The 13,907-nt window shown below is 34.7% G+C and overlaps 3 protein-coding genes across 11 annotated transcripts; 1 reads left to right on the forward strand and 2 right to left on the reverse strand.

The window, feature by feature from the left end:
* Nucleotides 1-273: 273 nt before the first annotated feature.
* LOC107219211 (NADPH:adrenodoxin oxidoreductase, mitochondrial) lies at nt 274-9,151 on the reverse strand. 8 transcript variants are annotated; one of them, XM_015657367.2, is made up of 6 exons: nt 9,014-9,144; nt 8,707-8,915; nt 5,284-5,422; nt 4,894-5,112; nt 4,533-4,748; nt 274-4,331 (listed from the first exon to the last, which is right to left on the reverse strand). In XM_015657367.2, the coding sequence occupies exons 3-6, from the start codon at nt 5,401-5,403 to the stop codon at nt 3,504-3,506; spliced, it is 1,383 nt and encodes a 460-aa protein (XP_015512853.1). In that variant the 5' UTR covers nt 5,404-5,422; nt 8,707-8,915; nt 9,014-9,144; the 3' UTR covers nt 274-3,503. The 8 variants fall into 8 exon arrangements, 6 of the variants coding, with proteins under 6 accessions (XP_015512853.1, XP_046591887.1, XP_046591886.1 ...); XR_006903615.1 differs by lacking the exons at nt 274-4,331; nt 4,533-4,748 and adding exons at nt 6,077-6,172; nt 6,261-6,807 and having other exon boundaries at nt 4,976-5,112; nt 6,891-8,915; nt 9,014-9,151; XM_046735931.1 differs by lacking the exons at nt 8,707-8,915; nt 9,014-9,144 and adding an exon at nt 6,261-6,386.
* On the forward strand, nt 1,872-2,988 carry LOC124293738 (anoctamin-3-like). The gene is made up of 3 exons (XM_046735932.1): nt 1,872-1,972; nt 2,323-2,574; nt 2,857-2,988. The coding sequence occupies exons 1-3, from the start codon at nt 1,934-1,936 to the stop codon at nt 2,986-2,988; spliced, it is 423 nt and encodes a 140-aa protein (XP_046591888.1). The 5' UTR covers nt 1,872-1,933.
* A 1,137-nt stretch (nt 9,152-10,288) lies between the features above and the next one.
* On the reverse strand, nt 10,289-13,321 carry LOC107219220 (chromobox protein homolog 1). Of its 2 annotated transcripts, none has more exons than XM_015657377.2 (3): nt 13,226-13,321; nt 11,632-11,968; nt 10,289-11,368 (listed from the first exon to the last, which is right to left on the reverse strand). In XM_015657377.2, the coding sequence occupies exons 2-3, from the start codon at nt 11,960-11,962 to the stop codon at nt 11,145-11,147; spliced, it is 555 nt and encodes a 184-aa protein (XP_015512863.1). In that variant the 5' UTR covers nt 11,963-11,968; nt 13,226-13,321; the 3' UTR covers nt 10,289-11,144. The 2 variants fall into 2 exon arrangements, with proteins under 2 accessions (XP_015512863.1, XP_046589569.1); XM_046733613.1 differs by lacking the exon at nt 13,226-13,321 and adding an exon at nt 12,994-13,201.
* Between the last annotated feature and the right edge of the window lie 586 nt (nt 13,322-13,907).

Below are 13,907 nucleotides of genomic sequence, written 5' to 3' on the forward strand. Positions count from 1 at the left end.
CAACTATATGATTTTTAATCTGGTATGTCCAATGATTCGTACTTTTATAATGTTTTATGCGACTTCTTAGATGTTTTATCAAATTTACAAGAGAACTCATGTAATCAATTGCACGCTGAATTCTTTCAAAACATTACATGATTTAACACATAAAAATTTTAAGTAGGGTCATGAGAATAACATTGTCTGGAATAGTGAGTTCAATGATTTTAAGTTAACAATATTATTGGACAAATAAAAATTTTTGACGTGGGTAGGGTAAGGAAAGATATGTATATGACAAATTTATAATTTCATGGCATGAAATTCCATTTCACATGCTTACATTTTTAAACTTTTATTACTATATTTGAAAATGAATTATTCACATTGTATCTCATCAACAGATTCTGTATCATGAGTGGGGCAGTCCTAAGGCGACATTTAAATACCAACCATTGAATTTAATTTGCCTCTACTTCGGTTGCGAAGTTGGTCTTTACTTCACTTGGCTGGCGTTTTACAATCGAATGCTGCTATTTCCAACTGTTGTAGGAATTGCCACATTCATTTTTGGAGTTACTACTTTACATGGAAGTAACTCATTTGTGTAAGACTATGCCATCATGAAAATATTAAATTAATGAAATCGGATTGCCTAATAACTGTTCCTATTTAAAATTAACAAACAACTTGTTTACATACAGAGATGAGTTGTGTTCAAGTGTGGAAAAAATGTGTGGACGGTGTCCGGACGAAAACCACTGTTCTGCATACAAAATATCTGACTCTTGTTCCTACACAAAAATTTCGCATATCGCTGATAACAATATGACAGTTTTTTATTCAGCATTTATGGCATTATGGGGTATAGAGATCAAACCAATCATGTCGATATACTGTTCTAAGTTGCGTCGTTTTTTATACATTATTACAATAAACATATCATTGATGGGTCAATTTCAATAGCAACAATCTTCAACAAAATGTGGAAGCGAAAGTTATCAATTTTAAGTTGGTACTGGAATCTTCGTGATACAATAATAGACCACGACATTCGACCACAGTTTGAAAAAGCAGCAACCAAGTATCGTTATAATTCACTGACAAAAAAGGTTCATCTGGAGCATGATGCATTTCGTAAGACCTGGCAAATAGCGTTATCCGTCAGCCTCATCATGGTACTGGTACGTATGACAAGATAATTCATTACTAAATTTTTTTTCAGAGCTGAGCAATCACTCTAGAATTTCCTGAAAATGAAAAGGTCTAAGGTGTATAACATTTACTTGTACTTCTAAATATCCTTTCATGTTTTAGACAGTTACGGCATGTTCAATATACTTTGGCGTTGTTCTTTTGAGAACAACAATAACAAACTTTTTGAGAGTTAGCCACAACCAAATCCTTCGCTGGAACAGTTCAATAATAGCAATTGTTATTGCTTCATTTTTAAATTTGATCTTCATATTGGCACTGGAATTTGTAAGTACAGATTTGGACTCCCTGTAACGTGATAAAAGACATTTCAACGTTGATCTGAATTTTTTGTTTTTACAGGTATATCAAAAGCTAGCTTTAATCTTGACTGATTTAGAGAATCCTAGAACACGTGCAGAGTATAGCAAGAGTTACACTATAAAAATCTATATTCTGTCATTTATTAATTACTACTCTGCATTAGTGTACGTAGCATTCTTCAAAGGGAAGTTTTACACACATCCTGGCGATCATGGACGCTGGAATCTTATGTCTGGTATTGCTATGCAGCAATGTGATCCAGCAGGTTGTTTAAGCGAACTTTCAATACAGTTAGCAATTATTATGTGTGGAAAGCAAGTGTTTATGAATATTGTCGAAATACTTGTTCCAAAAGTTCAACATTGGTTCAGGGGAAAGATGAACAAATTTGCAAATTTGCCACGTTGGGAAGAAGACTACTTGCTTAAAGAAAATGGACAATTCACTTTGTATGCAGAGGTACATGAAATGGGTAAGAAATTAGCAACCTATTGAAAGTTATCATGACAGTAAGATAATTAACAAAAAAAAAAATAATTTAGTGCTACAATACGGATTTGTAACTTTATTCGTATCAACATTTCCTCTGGCACCAATGTTCGCATTGATAAACAACATATTTGAAGTACGAATTGATGCACAGAAGATGTTGTGTGACCTTAGAAGACCTTTTCCGCGTAGAGTGACAAATTTGGGTGCATGGGAAGATATTTTGCAAGGAGTGACCTATACCGCAGTTGTATTTAATGCGAGTAAAAATTATCATTCTCCAAGTTTACTATAAATGCAATAATAATATTGAAATTATTCTGTATCTCTCAGGGTTTAATTATAGGATTTACTAGTGATTTCGTACCAAAATTGCTCTATAAAATGGAACATGGTAGCCTAACGGGCTATGTAAATGACTCACTGTCAATATTTGCAACTAAACATTACAAATCAACTTTAAAACCGGATACGTGTAGATATGTCGGTTACCGCTATCCACCTGATCATCCACTAGCATATGAATTAACACCGCAATACTGGTACATACTATGTTGGCAATTCATATTTCTCGCAATATTTGAGGTAAGTTTCAATACCCTCAAACCCACCAAATAGTTCACGATTGTACAGTTTTGTAAACTTGTCGTTTGCTAGGAATTAGCACAAGTAAATTAAAGTTGAAATTTAAATCATAGAACTGAAAGTTATCTCAATCTAAGGTGAGTGTTAAGCGCTTACACGTTTTTTCGGAATAATGAGAAATCGTAACTGGCACACACAATTTCAGCTTTTTCTAGCCTTAAACAGAAACTACGTTCTACTGTAAATTGGTACTGAAACAGGTACTTTTTCCTTTCTGTTTAGCATTTCGTATTTGGTGTAACAAAGTTCATATCCTACATAGTGCCGAATATGCCACAATACATTAAAGAAAAAGTTCAAGCAGACCAAGAATTTATACGCACATTAAGGGATCGTACCATTGAAAATGAATAATATGTACTATGATCAATTATTATAAAAAAACTGTTATACTTGTACATAATTACGATAAAAGAATTTAAATATAACTGCGTATAACAACTGTAAATTGGTGATTTAGCACAAAATTTCGCGACTTATTGAAAATATGAGTAAAAGTTTAATATGTTTTCATACAAATATAAATACAATCTTTTTATCTACTATATCAGGACAATTTGAGATTCCATTACTACAATAAGTATTTGCACTCATATTTAATCGTATTTTGTGCATTTATAACCCGTGAATGTGCTAATCGACTATGATGCCTTCCCTTTCTGAATAACTAATGTGTATTACAAGTTGATTGTATGTTTCACCTAAAAGATATTACAGTTCAAAAAAAATTATTCTATGGATATCTATGATGCAAATGTCGTTGATATTAAAGCCTTGATAAAAATTTCCATTTATGGCAAATAAATACTTTTTCTTTTTTTGAGTATAGGAATAAAGTCCAAATACACTTCAGTATAACTTAATATTCATTACTTAGACGCTATATGAAGCATTTCGGTAACGTCCACAATCTTTTCTCTTGGTTTCCCAACAATTTTTCCTCTCTGCTGTTCCACTTGGTCTATTTTTTCCCAGTCTTCGTACGTGACAATTTGTACTTTATTTCGAGTTAAAACAGATGAGACTTCAGTCCACCCTGGTTTTCTCTCTTCTACTTTCAACTCCGTGCATATTCGATTGGCAACTTCAAAAGCATTCGTCATGGTGGACAATATTACTCCTACAGGACCAGTTGCCACCCAACCTGTAGCATAGAAGTTTTCTGCTACCTTACCATGTTGGGCTAGGACTCGGCCATTCTTTGAATCGAACAGAATGTCAGGATCAACTTGAACCGACTTATAGCCTATGCATCTTAGTGCTAAGCCACACTTAATATCCTCAAAACTGTTTGTACTTCTTGCAATAAGGCCAGTTGTGTTATCGCCACTTAACTCATTTATGCATAATTTCAAATTTTCTACAGCATTTGTGCCTTGAAATTCGACAGGACCTCGGAAAAATATAGGAGCTAACACGTTTTTAGAATTGGATTTGGTCGCAGGAGTTTCATCCAAAGACTTGAGCATCAACTCAGTTAAACGCTTCCGTGGCCGTGCTAATTTTGGTAAGTGATCTCTCGCGCCATAAAAATCAGCACTGCGCCATTGTGTACTACAGTTTTCAAGTTTAATCAATTCACGAAGTTCCTTTATAGTAAAAGCAGCTTGCAGAGGTCCACGACGTCCAATTAACCAGACCTTCCGCACTTTGCTATGCGATAGCTGTTCCAATGCATGTGCCGTAATATCTGTGTTCTGTAATTAAAATCAAGTATTTCAATTTTTCAAGAGTTAGTAATTTTATTGACTAACCATAGTCTTGTATTTTTTCGTGTGTCATAACTAGTATCACAGATTTCATTTTAAAGGTGGTCAAAATATTGTATTATTAAATGAGGATAAGATTATTTCATTTATGATTAGTTTGTCACAATATTCATAATCTTGACAACATACCTTTAATTTGTCAATTGGAGTTAAGAGAATTCGAGCAATGTCCATAGCAACATTCCCTTGACCACAAATTACAGCTTCGTCGACATCCAAATCAATGTTCAAATCTTTGTCGACTGGTAGTCCGTTGTACCAGCCTACAAATCGACGTCCTGATATAACATTGTTTAAATTTTCACCAGGTATATGCAATTCTCTATCTTGTTCTGCACCATATGCCTGTAATTTTAATTCATATCTATTACCAAGCAAACAATACTGATTTCCATATTACATACAATAACATTGGTTCTTAGCACCCATTCATTGGATGAATTTTTGATACTTCATATGAATAACTTTTATACTAATTGTAAGTATTTACCAATATAATAACGTGGTAGGCGTCTCGCAATTGTTTTATTGTAACATCTTTCCCCACGTCAATATTTCCAAAGAAGTTAACATTTGGATTTTGTGCAGTTTTATGAAATGTGTGGATAACATTCTTTACTTCAGGATGATCAGGGGCAACGCCAAATCTTACCAGTCCAAATGGCACTGGTAATCTATCTAATATATCAACTCTTGCATCTTTCAATGTCTATATAATAGGATAACACGAAAAATTAGTCACAGATTAGCATCTAGATCAAAAATATTTTGCAAATATTCTTCAAGATCTTACTTTGTATCATATGTAAGATCAATACAGATCATAAATCTCAAAATTACACAAATAATTTGTCACGAATTCAACATCAGCATCATGTACCTTAATCAAATGTTGAGTAGCATAAAAGCCAGCCGGACCAGCGCCGATAACACATATTTGTGGAGTAATTTTTTCGCTTGTAAAATGTCGGACACAATTATGCAACAGGTTACTCCTCATATTTCACTCAATATGTAGTCTAAAAAGACATTTATAATTAGTTACATTAATTGATAATACGCCACCTTCACTACACTTAGAAACACTCGGTCTAATCTAGAGCAGTTAGAATGAGTAGCTGAAGAACTCTGAAGTATTACGCAACTATTTCAAGAAAACTAGGTATATTAACTGCTTTGCTACAGAAAGAGCTTTTGATTTTATCTTGGGCATCACCGGTAGAGTATACCACGTAAAAGTAACTTCAAATACGGGCATTTAGGTCAATGTGCGATGAATAAAACATAAGTATGTATAGCATACTTATCTATCGATATGGAAACTTAGAGACCTACAAGGTATGTTAAAGAATATATTCTCAATGTCTCATTTATACTATTTATTCGTCAGATAAGTATATAATTCATAAATCGCATCAACGTATCCAGTTTGGATGAGTCATAAAATTCTTGCATAAAATATTACATTGCTCTGTACAAATATTTCGAAGTTTATTTAACTGTGTCCAGTAATTCCCATTTGTGCTGAAAGGATCAGGACAACCATGTATAATTTTATTCAAAACTTCCATATTATGGTGAAACTTTGAAAGACTCTGATTTTAGTCATTCATTTTTGAGAAATAAGTAAAAGATAATCACATGTATTGTATTATGTTAATGTGATGTATTACTTGATAACTTTTTTTGCACACATTCACCAATTCCTTTCACACAGTGCGCGATGGTCCAATGATTAGCGTCAACGATGTTGGGATAAAGATCGCTTTCTAAAAGTATGAAATTGGTAAGAAATTTGTAATAGAGTGTTTGATTTAATAAGAAAATTACTTAGGATGGACAAAGCTTTATTCTTACCACAAAGTTTTGTGACAGGTAAAACTGATAGTACAGATTCACCAGAGGCTTCAGCTTTAATCGTAGCATTGAGAACTTCTTTAAAACACTCCAATATACTTTTAGTGTGTAAATTATGCTTCAATATAATTATGCAGCCAAATTTTTCATCCAATATCACACCGAGTGATTTAAATGTGTGGGCCAATATGTATAGAATTCCTACATTCAACTGAGTTAACAAAGAATAGCCAATCAAAACCAGACTGTCCCCTTCTAGTATGTTCTCCAGTTCTTTATTTATCTTGCTTAAACTACTGTTATTGTTTTGTGTAATTGATGGTTCAAAACCCAAATACTTATAATTCTTCGTATCACTTTCTAACACATTTACAAAGTTTCGAATGGATTCTACTTGACTGCAGGGATGATCAATACCAAGTTTTTCCGATAGTTCAAAAACTCTGTTACGAATTTTCAAAAACTTTCCTGTACAGAATTTAGAACTCTGCACTTTCAGAAACAATTTTCCACAGCAGATTTGCAATGCATCCAAAGGTCCTGTGAACTACAATTATGTTTGAGTTAAACCGTTGACATCGTCGATACAATAATTACACACGTAAATATATATTAAGAATAGAATCTCACTGTAAACCACCGTGTCATTTCTCGAACTTGAATTGGAATTAGATTTTGACATAGCGTTAAGAGAAGGCATTCTGGCTCTAGATTTTCCATTACTCGCCGTCTATTGTATGAGCCATCTGGTATTCTTGGATCCAAATTGATGGAATGGATGTGTGTCAGTTTAGTTTTTCCAACTACTTCTAAACTTTCATTTTCCAGTTTTCGAAGACCATACGTTGATATGAATTTATTTGCAACAAGGCGTTTAATTTTTTTAGTTTCAAAATCTAACTGTCCATTATCCTCGCCGCAATGATAGGCTTCTATATTCTTTAATATCACTTCACTCTGATAAGCTTTGAAGAACTCGCCGCATGAGATCATTTGTTGGAAAAATTCATCTGGTATATCCTCTTTACGGAACATTGATTTATCTGGACGTTTCTCATAATATTTTTTCAATATGTTCAAATAAGGAGCAATATAGCTTGGTCCTCGATAATCCAAGCATACCAAATATATTTCAGAATTTCCCTCTTTGCTGGTTGCAGGCTTGTTTATAAATACTTGATGGAACAAACAGGAAATAAGGTAAACTAAGCACAATGAATCATGTTCAAATATTGTAAACATTTTCAGGAGTAGACTTCCGTGCTCGGATAGTAGCAAAAGGCCTGTGACTGCTTCGCAATAATGCAACGGTGCAACGGTTGATTCTTGCTCTCCAGGATCATTAGTACAATCTATACTGCCATCAGCTGTAACCAATAATACATCTCCTTTTTCTTGACACTTTTCAACCAGATTCATCATGTTTTTTAGATTCATCAGATTCCCAGTATAATCACTGCCGAAGCACCATTGATTCAAGGAGGATATGATAAATCTATCGTCATTTATCATACAAGAAAGAGGGTTCCCTTCATAATATGGATTTAATGTCATAGCAGTCCAGTCCCATTGTACATTAGGTGCGTTCAACCTTAACCAGTGATTTAAAGATGTAATGAAAGCACCAGGTGCCTCACACAGGTGAACTGACAAAAGTTTCTCAGCCTTTACAGCAGTGTTTGGTACCAATGGGAAACAAGATACATTTTCATAAAATTTACACCATGCCTGAGTCAGGAATTCCGGATCTATTTCATTACGGAGACGCCACTGCACATCTCCAGCTCTGTTTCTTCGGCTTGTGTGCTGATGCCACGTGGCGATGTCATAATCGTTTAACTTGTTTTTTATATCGTTTAGCTCTCTTTTCAATATTTGTAGCCTATTTATATCCCATGGATTATCGGTAAACATTGTTTCTGGTTTAGGGATAATGAAGTTATCGTTTTCAATTAAGAATTGTTTTTTAAACAAACTTTCGACTAGCGGTTCAAAGGCTTTATCGCTTCTTGATCTTTTTTGCCAATGATTACGATTTGACGAAGTAAACGCCTTTGGTAATTCAGCGTTTGACATTTCATTCAAATGCCGCTTTTTTCCAAATATATCCTCCTTACTCCCCATTCTATTACCGAATCTACATTCGTTTTGCTCATACGACAGTCCATATAATGTTATGACCTGCAGTTTTTTCAGGAAAATTCAATAAAAAAAATGGTCCTATCTTTTTCATACAGTACCGGCACATAAGTGAGGTTTCAATAGAATAAAAGTACCGCAGGCTGTTTCGTATATTGGACTTTATACATAGAGTTATTTTTTATCAATAAATTAAGAGAAAAGCTCTCGTCTGTTAAATCTTTATTCAAATAATATATTCAGACAAAACAACTGTATATGCTTGACGATGTGAGCAATTTAGATAGAAAAACACGTATTTTCTCACCTACGCAAATGAGAATACACTCAATTGATGGTATTGTTGCTTGTTTGACACCATGTGACCGTACAGCGTTATACTTGTGCTGTGCGCTCCTTGGGTGCGCTCTCACCAAATAATCAAATCCATGCTTGGGTAATCTCGGCCCTCGGTCGCTCAAATAAGCAACCACAGTCTCTTGCAGAGACCAGTCCGTTTGAATTGGTCTGCTACGTCTGCCACAAAAACATAATGGTGAGTTACCGACATAAGCGTATATAGTAGATTTCTGCGATCTGTAGTGCCGGTGAGGTAGACTGAGATGCCAACAAACCTAGCAATAGAGGACAAAGATGTTCTCATGCTATTTACTTCGCGTGTTAAGAAGAAAGCGAATTTCTTGATACCGTTGACTGAAGACACATAGTGACTGCTAGCCAAATTGGGGCTTTCCATGACCGAACTAAGTCGGTAGACGGTCGGTACGTAAGGACGACAAGAACAAGTGTTACTATCCCGTGTACCCAGATGATTTATGTAGTGTCGGATATTATTATGACTGTGAAATGACCGACGGCTAAAAAAATTCATTTGAGGTAATTCATTTCAGCCAAATTCAGCAATGTTAATCAAGTAGGAAATCTTCCGTTTTTCAGCTGTACTTTTTGATCCGTTGCTCGCAGCGTATTTGGATTGCGCCCAATTGATTCCACTCGCAAAATTACGTCGACATAGTGTATCAAAGAATAAATTCAACTATTTTTCAAAATCGGAAAAATTTTGACTGAAGAAATCCAAATGGGTTAACGAAAGACGAAAAAGATATCAAAACGAGCGTGGGACCAACATCAGTGTAATTAAATTAGAATTTTTCGTTTTTTCGGCTGTAACTCTAGATACGTTGCTTGCAGAGTATTCGGACTGCGCGCAATCAATTCCTCTGAGAAAATTATGTCGATATGGCGTATATAAAATCTATTGTAGCATTTTCAACAATCGTCGATGTTTTCACGAAAAATCCAAAGGGGTTGCTTTACTTATTTTTTAAACAAAAAATATTTTGTCCTAGAATCGATTTTTAGGACCCTTTCATGACTAATTGAACCCCCAGAAAAGCAGAAAACGTATCAAAAGAGCGCATGTATAGAAATTACGAAGGAAATATCCCGTGTCTCAGCAGTAAGTGTTGGAACTCTTGATACGTTAATCGCAGCGAATGTAGCTTACGCGCGTGTTCTTTTCGTAAAATTACATTAATGCTAAGCTGCAATTCACTCTTCAGATTTATTAGTCTTCTTTGCGTCTCCTTAATGTATTCTTCAATCTATGAAACTCAGTGAAGTTGTCGAAAACTATAGAAAATATACGTTACAGAGGTGTCGGATTAGGAAGGCAGTAGTATAAGAGATGTACTTAATTGAAACTCCAAATTAATAGGTCTATCGTTTAAGAAGTCAATTACCTGTAGTACCCCGGTTTTCTATTGGACCATTCTATCCGTAAATTTTGACGCAACGCGTATAGATCATATGAAACGAAGGATAGTAGTAAAAATAAAACTTGTACTATATCATCCCATATCACGAAGGGTATATAAATGCTCATTTGGTTATGCGTTTATTCGATAACAACTGTTATATTCTTGTTCTTTTTTCTCACACGTTCACTACAAAAAATATAAATGCAATGCCAGTCGTATAGGCTGATTCACATTTTGTAACTGTAATTAGACTTAAAGTTATTAAAACCGAATTAAAAGAAACGCACAACATGGGGCATGTTGAGCCACAACATAAGTGTGAACTCGTACTTTAACAAATAGAAAAGAAAATGAACGCATCTCACCAAGTCACATAATGGTATGACATGTAAATGATTCGTAAAAATTATACCACGTCTACTTAGCGAATTTGCTATTTTTCCATAATAAAACCAATTTTTATTACGAAGAAACTTTACACGAAGCAAATTATAATGAGCTATGTTATATTTTCCAAATGCGATAAACAGATATTATCCACGTTTCATTGTTTTCTTAAATATCAGTTTAAACTAGAACTTCACTTTTCTCAACAAAATGTAGAGATAAAACGTCAATATCACCAAACGAGAATGTTTTTGAAAAAGTCCAGTTATTTATTCAAAAACTAAAGTAGATGTGCTTTAGTAACTGTCAAATTTCATTATTCAGATCCGCGTTTCCTACACATATATACAATATAGCTAAAACATAATTCTAGATACTGTGTAAGTTATAGCGGTACGTTAAATGAAGAAGTATTATTCAAAATTTAAGAATCAATTTGCATCATGCTTTTATGGATCCAAGTAAATTAACGAATCTGCTCGTGTGTGTAACATAACTTATACATGAACCTAATATGACATGGCTATATGCGACATATTTTAAAACGAGCAGTATAAGACAATCCCAATTTGGGTTTCAATGTTTCAGGTCTTAATTGCTACTCAGGATCGGCTTTGTTGTTTTCTTCGTCATGGGTTGGACTATGCCAGGTTAGACGTTCTTCATAAAATCTAATTACGATTTGGGGACATTTTTCGTTAGCTATCCTTGCTGGAACAAGATCTGCATCGTCCGTACCCTTCCATTTCATCAAAAACATTAATTCACCACTAGAGTCAGTCGCTCCAATAATTCTTTCTGGTTCTAAATTTCGGTCAAAACCTGTAAAATAAAATGTTATTATATGAAAATTTTTTTTTTAAATTCAATAGTGGTTTTGCTCTAATCGTTCATACATGTAATATATTCCCGTAATAATTATCAACTGTAAGTATTCCTCTGATATTATAATTCAAATACTTTTTATTTACTCCATTTGTCTCGACTTGGTAATTCGAAGGATTAGGGAAAAAGTAAATTAAAAAAATACACATGACTATCTAAGATTTAAATTCTTAAATCTTCTAAACCATAGTGTCTCTCACCTTCAGGTTTCTTATCTTCAGTAACCTTTTTCTTTGAGGGAGCTGTTGGAGTTGGTGTAGACGAACTCTTTCGTTTCTTCTGTTCCTTTTCATCTTTCTTTCCACTGCCTACAGCTTCTCTTTTTTTACGCTGTTCTTCAAACTGTGCTATCAGGTCTGGACAATCAAGGTTTTCCTCTGGTTCCCATGTGTTTTCATCGTTACTGTATCCTTTCCATTTTAGATAATATTCAACTTTTCCCTTTACGACACGTCTATCCAAAACTTTCTCAACACTGAACTCCTCCTCAGTTTCTCCATCCGCGACAGGCGAATCTTTAGTTTTACTCATTTTAGTCTGCAACAAAGAACATACCATAATGTAGATGTAAATATACCAATATTGGTGATATTTTCAATGCAATAGGTATACAGGGATACACAAAAATATGAATGTTTTGCAACAATATTAGATCATGTTAGAAGTAGGCAGTAGTTGACGCTTGCAGAGCTGGATCAGAATTTAACTCAAGATATATTTCAATGTAATGCTGTTAGTTTTTATCAAGCTTACATTATTACACGTGGCGATATTCTGTATGATACTAGACATATTGGTCTTTAGAATTCACCATTTAGACAATTGACAGTATTCCTTGCATTCTAACACTAACCCACTACATTTCAGCAAATTTTGTTAATCTTTTCTAATTTAGCAAATACTTTCATCATTCAGAAATTTCCATATTCATCTATTGTCAAATAAAGTACTGTTCTACTTACATCTAAAGCAGTATTGAGGGTTTCAAATATCAAAACATTGTTAGACTTGAAGTGTGTGATAAACTAGCAAAGCATGGTTCAAATTCCATCAAGTAGAAACCAAAAAGTTTTTATAAATGTGAAAGAATCTACTAATTATTATTTACCGACTACCTTAATATTCTCTGTGCACATTGCTGATGATTCTATGAATATATTCACACTCACACATCACGAAAGTTTATACATACATATACATATACATATATATAAATTCTCATTTTGTTTGCTTTTGCTGTCGGCCTGATACGGCATTGTGTATCACTCCGAACGTCACTCAACATATAATACTGATGTACTGATTGAAATTTGGCAGTGAGGTAGGTTCACAGTGGCACGCTATTCACGGTAAATGCATTACTTCGTTGTACATAACTGACAAAATATCAAGTTTCTATCGCCTACGGTTTAACAACATGACCGAGTTGACTTGAAATAACTAAGCGAATGATCATTTCTCGAAATATTTGGAGACCGTCAAGGCACAAAACAATCCTCGTATTAGGTGAACTAACTATCATATCAGAATAATTATAAATATAATTATCATTTTGAAAATACCTTCATATTCAAGGTAACGCTTTACATCAATCACCAGTTTACACTCGACAATACTCAAAATGGCTGGCCACAGCAAGCCACGCCAAGCGATAGGAAGTTCTAACGAAATGTATGCAAGTCCGAAATTTGGTTCGGAATTTGTAAAACCGACAACTGATTGTGACAAGTTTTGGTACATGGAGTGGGCGACGGATATTTACTTTTCGTTGATTCTTGTGAATAAACTACTTACATAGTTCCGTGATACGCCACTGTTCTGTGTAGCTCGTGCCTCTTTGGCATCTGCCGTTACCGCCAGTTGCCGCGGAAATCGAAATGCATAGACAACGAACGCATGAGACTACCAACTTTCCCGCCAATCGCCGCTGATTGCGCTCAGCGCAACCCAACTGCCCCTGACGGAATAATGAGAGACGAAGGTACGAAACAGTCAAATGGAATATTGGAAAAGGTAATAATTAGCGTTGATAGAGACGAACCTTCCATATTACGTTTTGAACATACCAATGCTCAATATTCCGAGTTCGTAAAAAATAGTCCCTATTCATTTATGAGCCGACTTCATCAACGCTTCGTGCACGTGTGAAGCATTGACTGAAGAAGATAAAGACAGTTACCCCTAATGAGCTTTGGTGTGACAACCGAAAGTCGTCCTGCGCTTGCGCCCCTGAGACGTTCCAATGGTAGAGTTGAGAACTTCTTACAGAACATCAGAGAGTTACCAACTTCGACATGATGCTGGCTGCATTCACCTTCAGAGTAACACAATCATCGCAATGGTGAACCCGAGCCAGTACTTGGCCTGTGTGTATTTACCGACTTGTCGGCGATACAAGAAATTATTAATGAGAATAAATTTCTTCCTAAATTCGTAGCAAAACAGTGATTTAATAAAGTATAGGTACCTGAGAGAA

Source organism: Neodiprion lecontei, chromosome 3 (assembly GCF_021901455.1).
Source record: "Neodiprion lecontei isolate iyNeoLeco1 chromosome 3, iyNeoLeco1.1, whole genome shotgun sequence".
In the NCBI taxonomy this organism is placed as follows: Eukaryota; Metazoa; Arthropoda; class Insecta; order Hymenoptera; family Diprionidae; genus Neodiprion; species Neodiprion lecontei.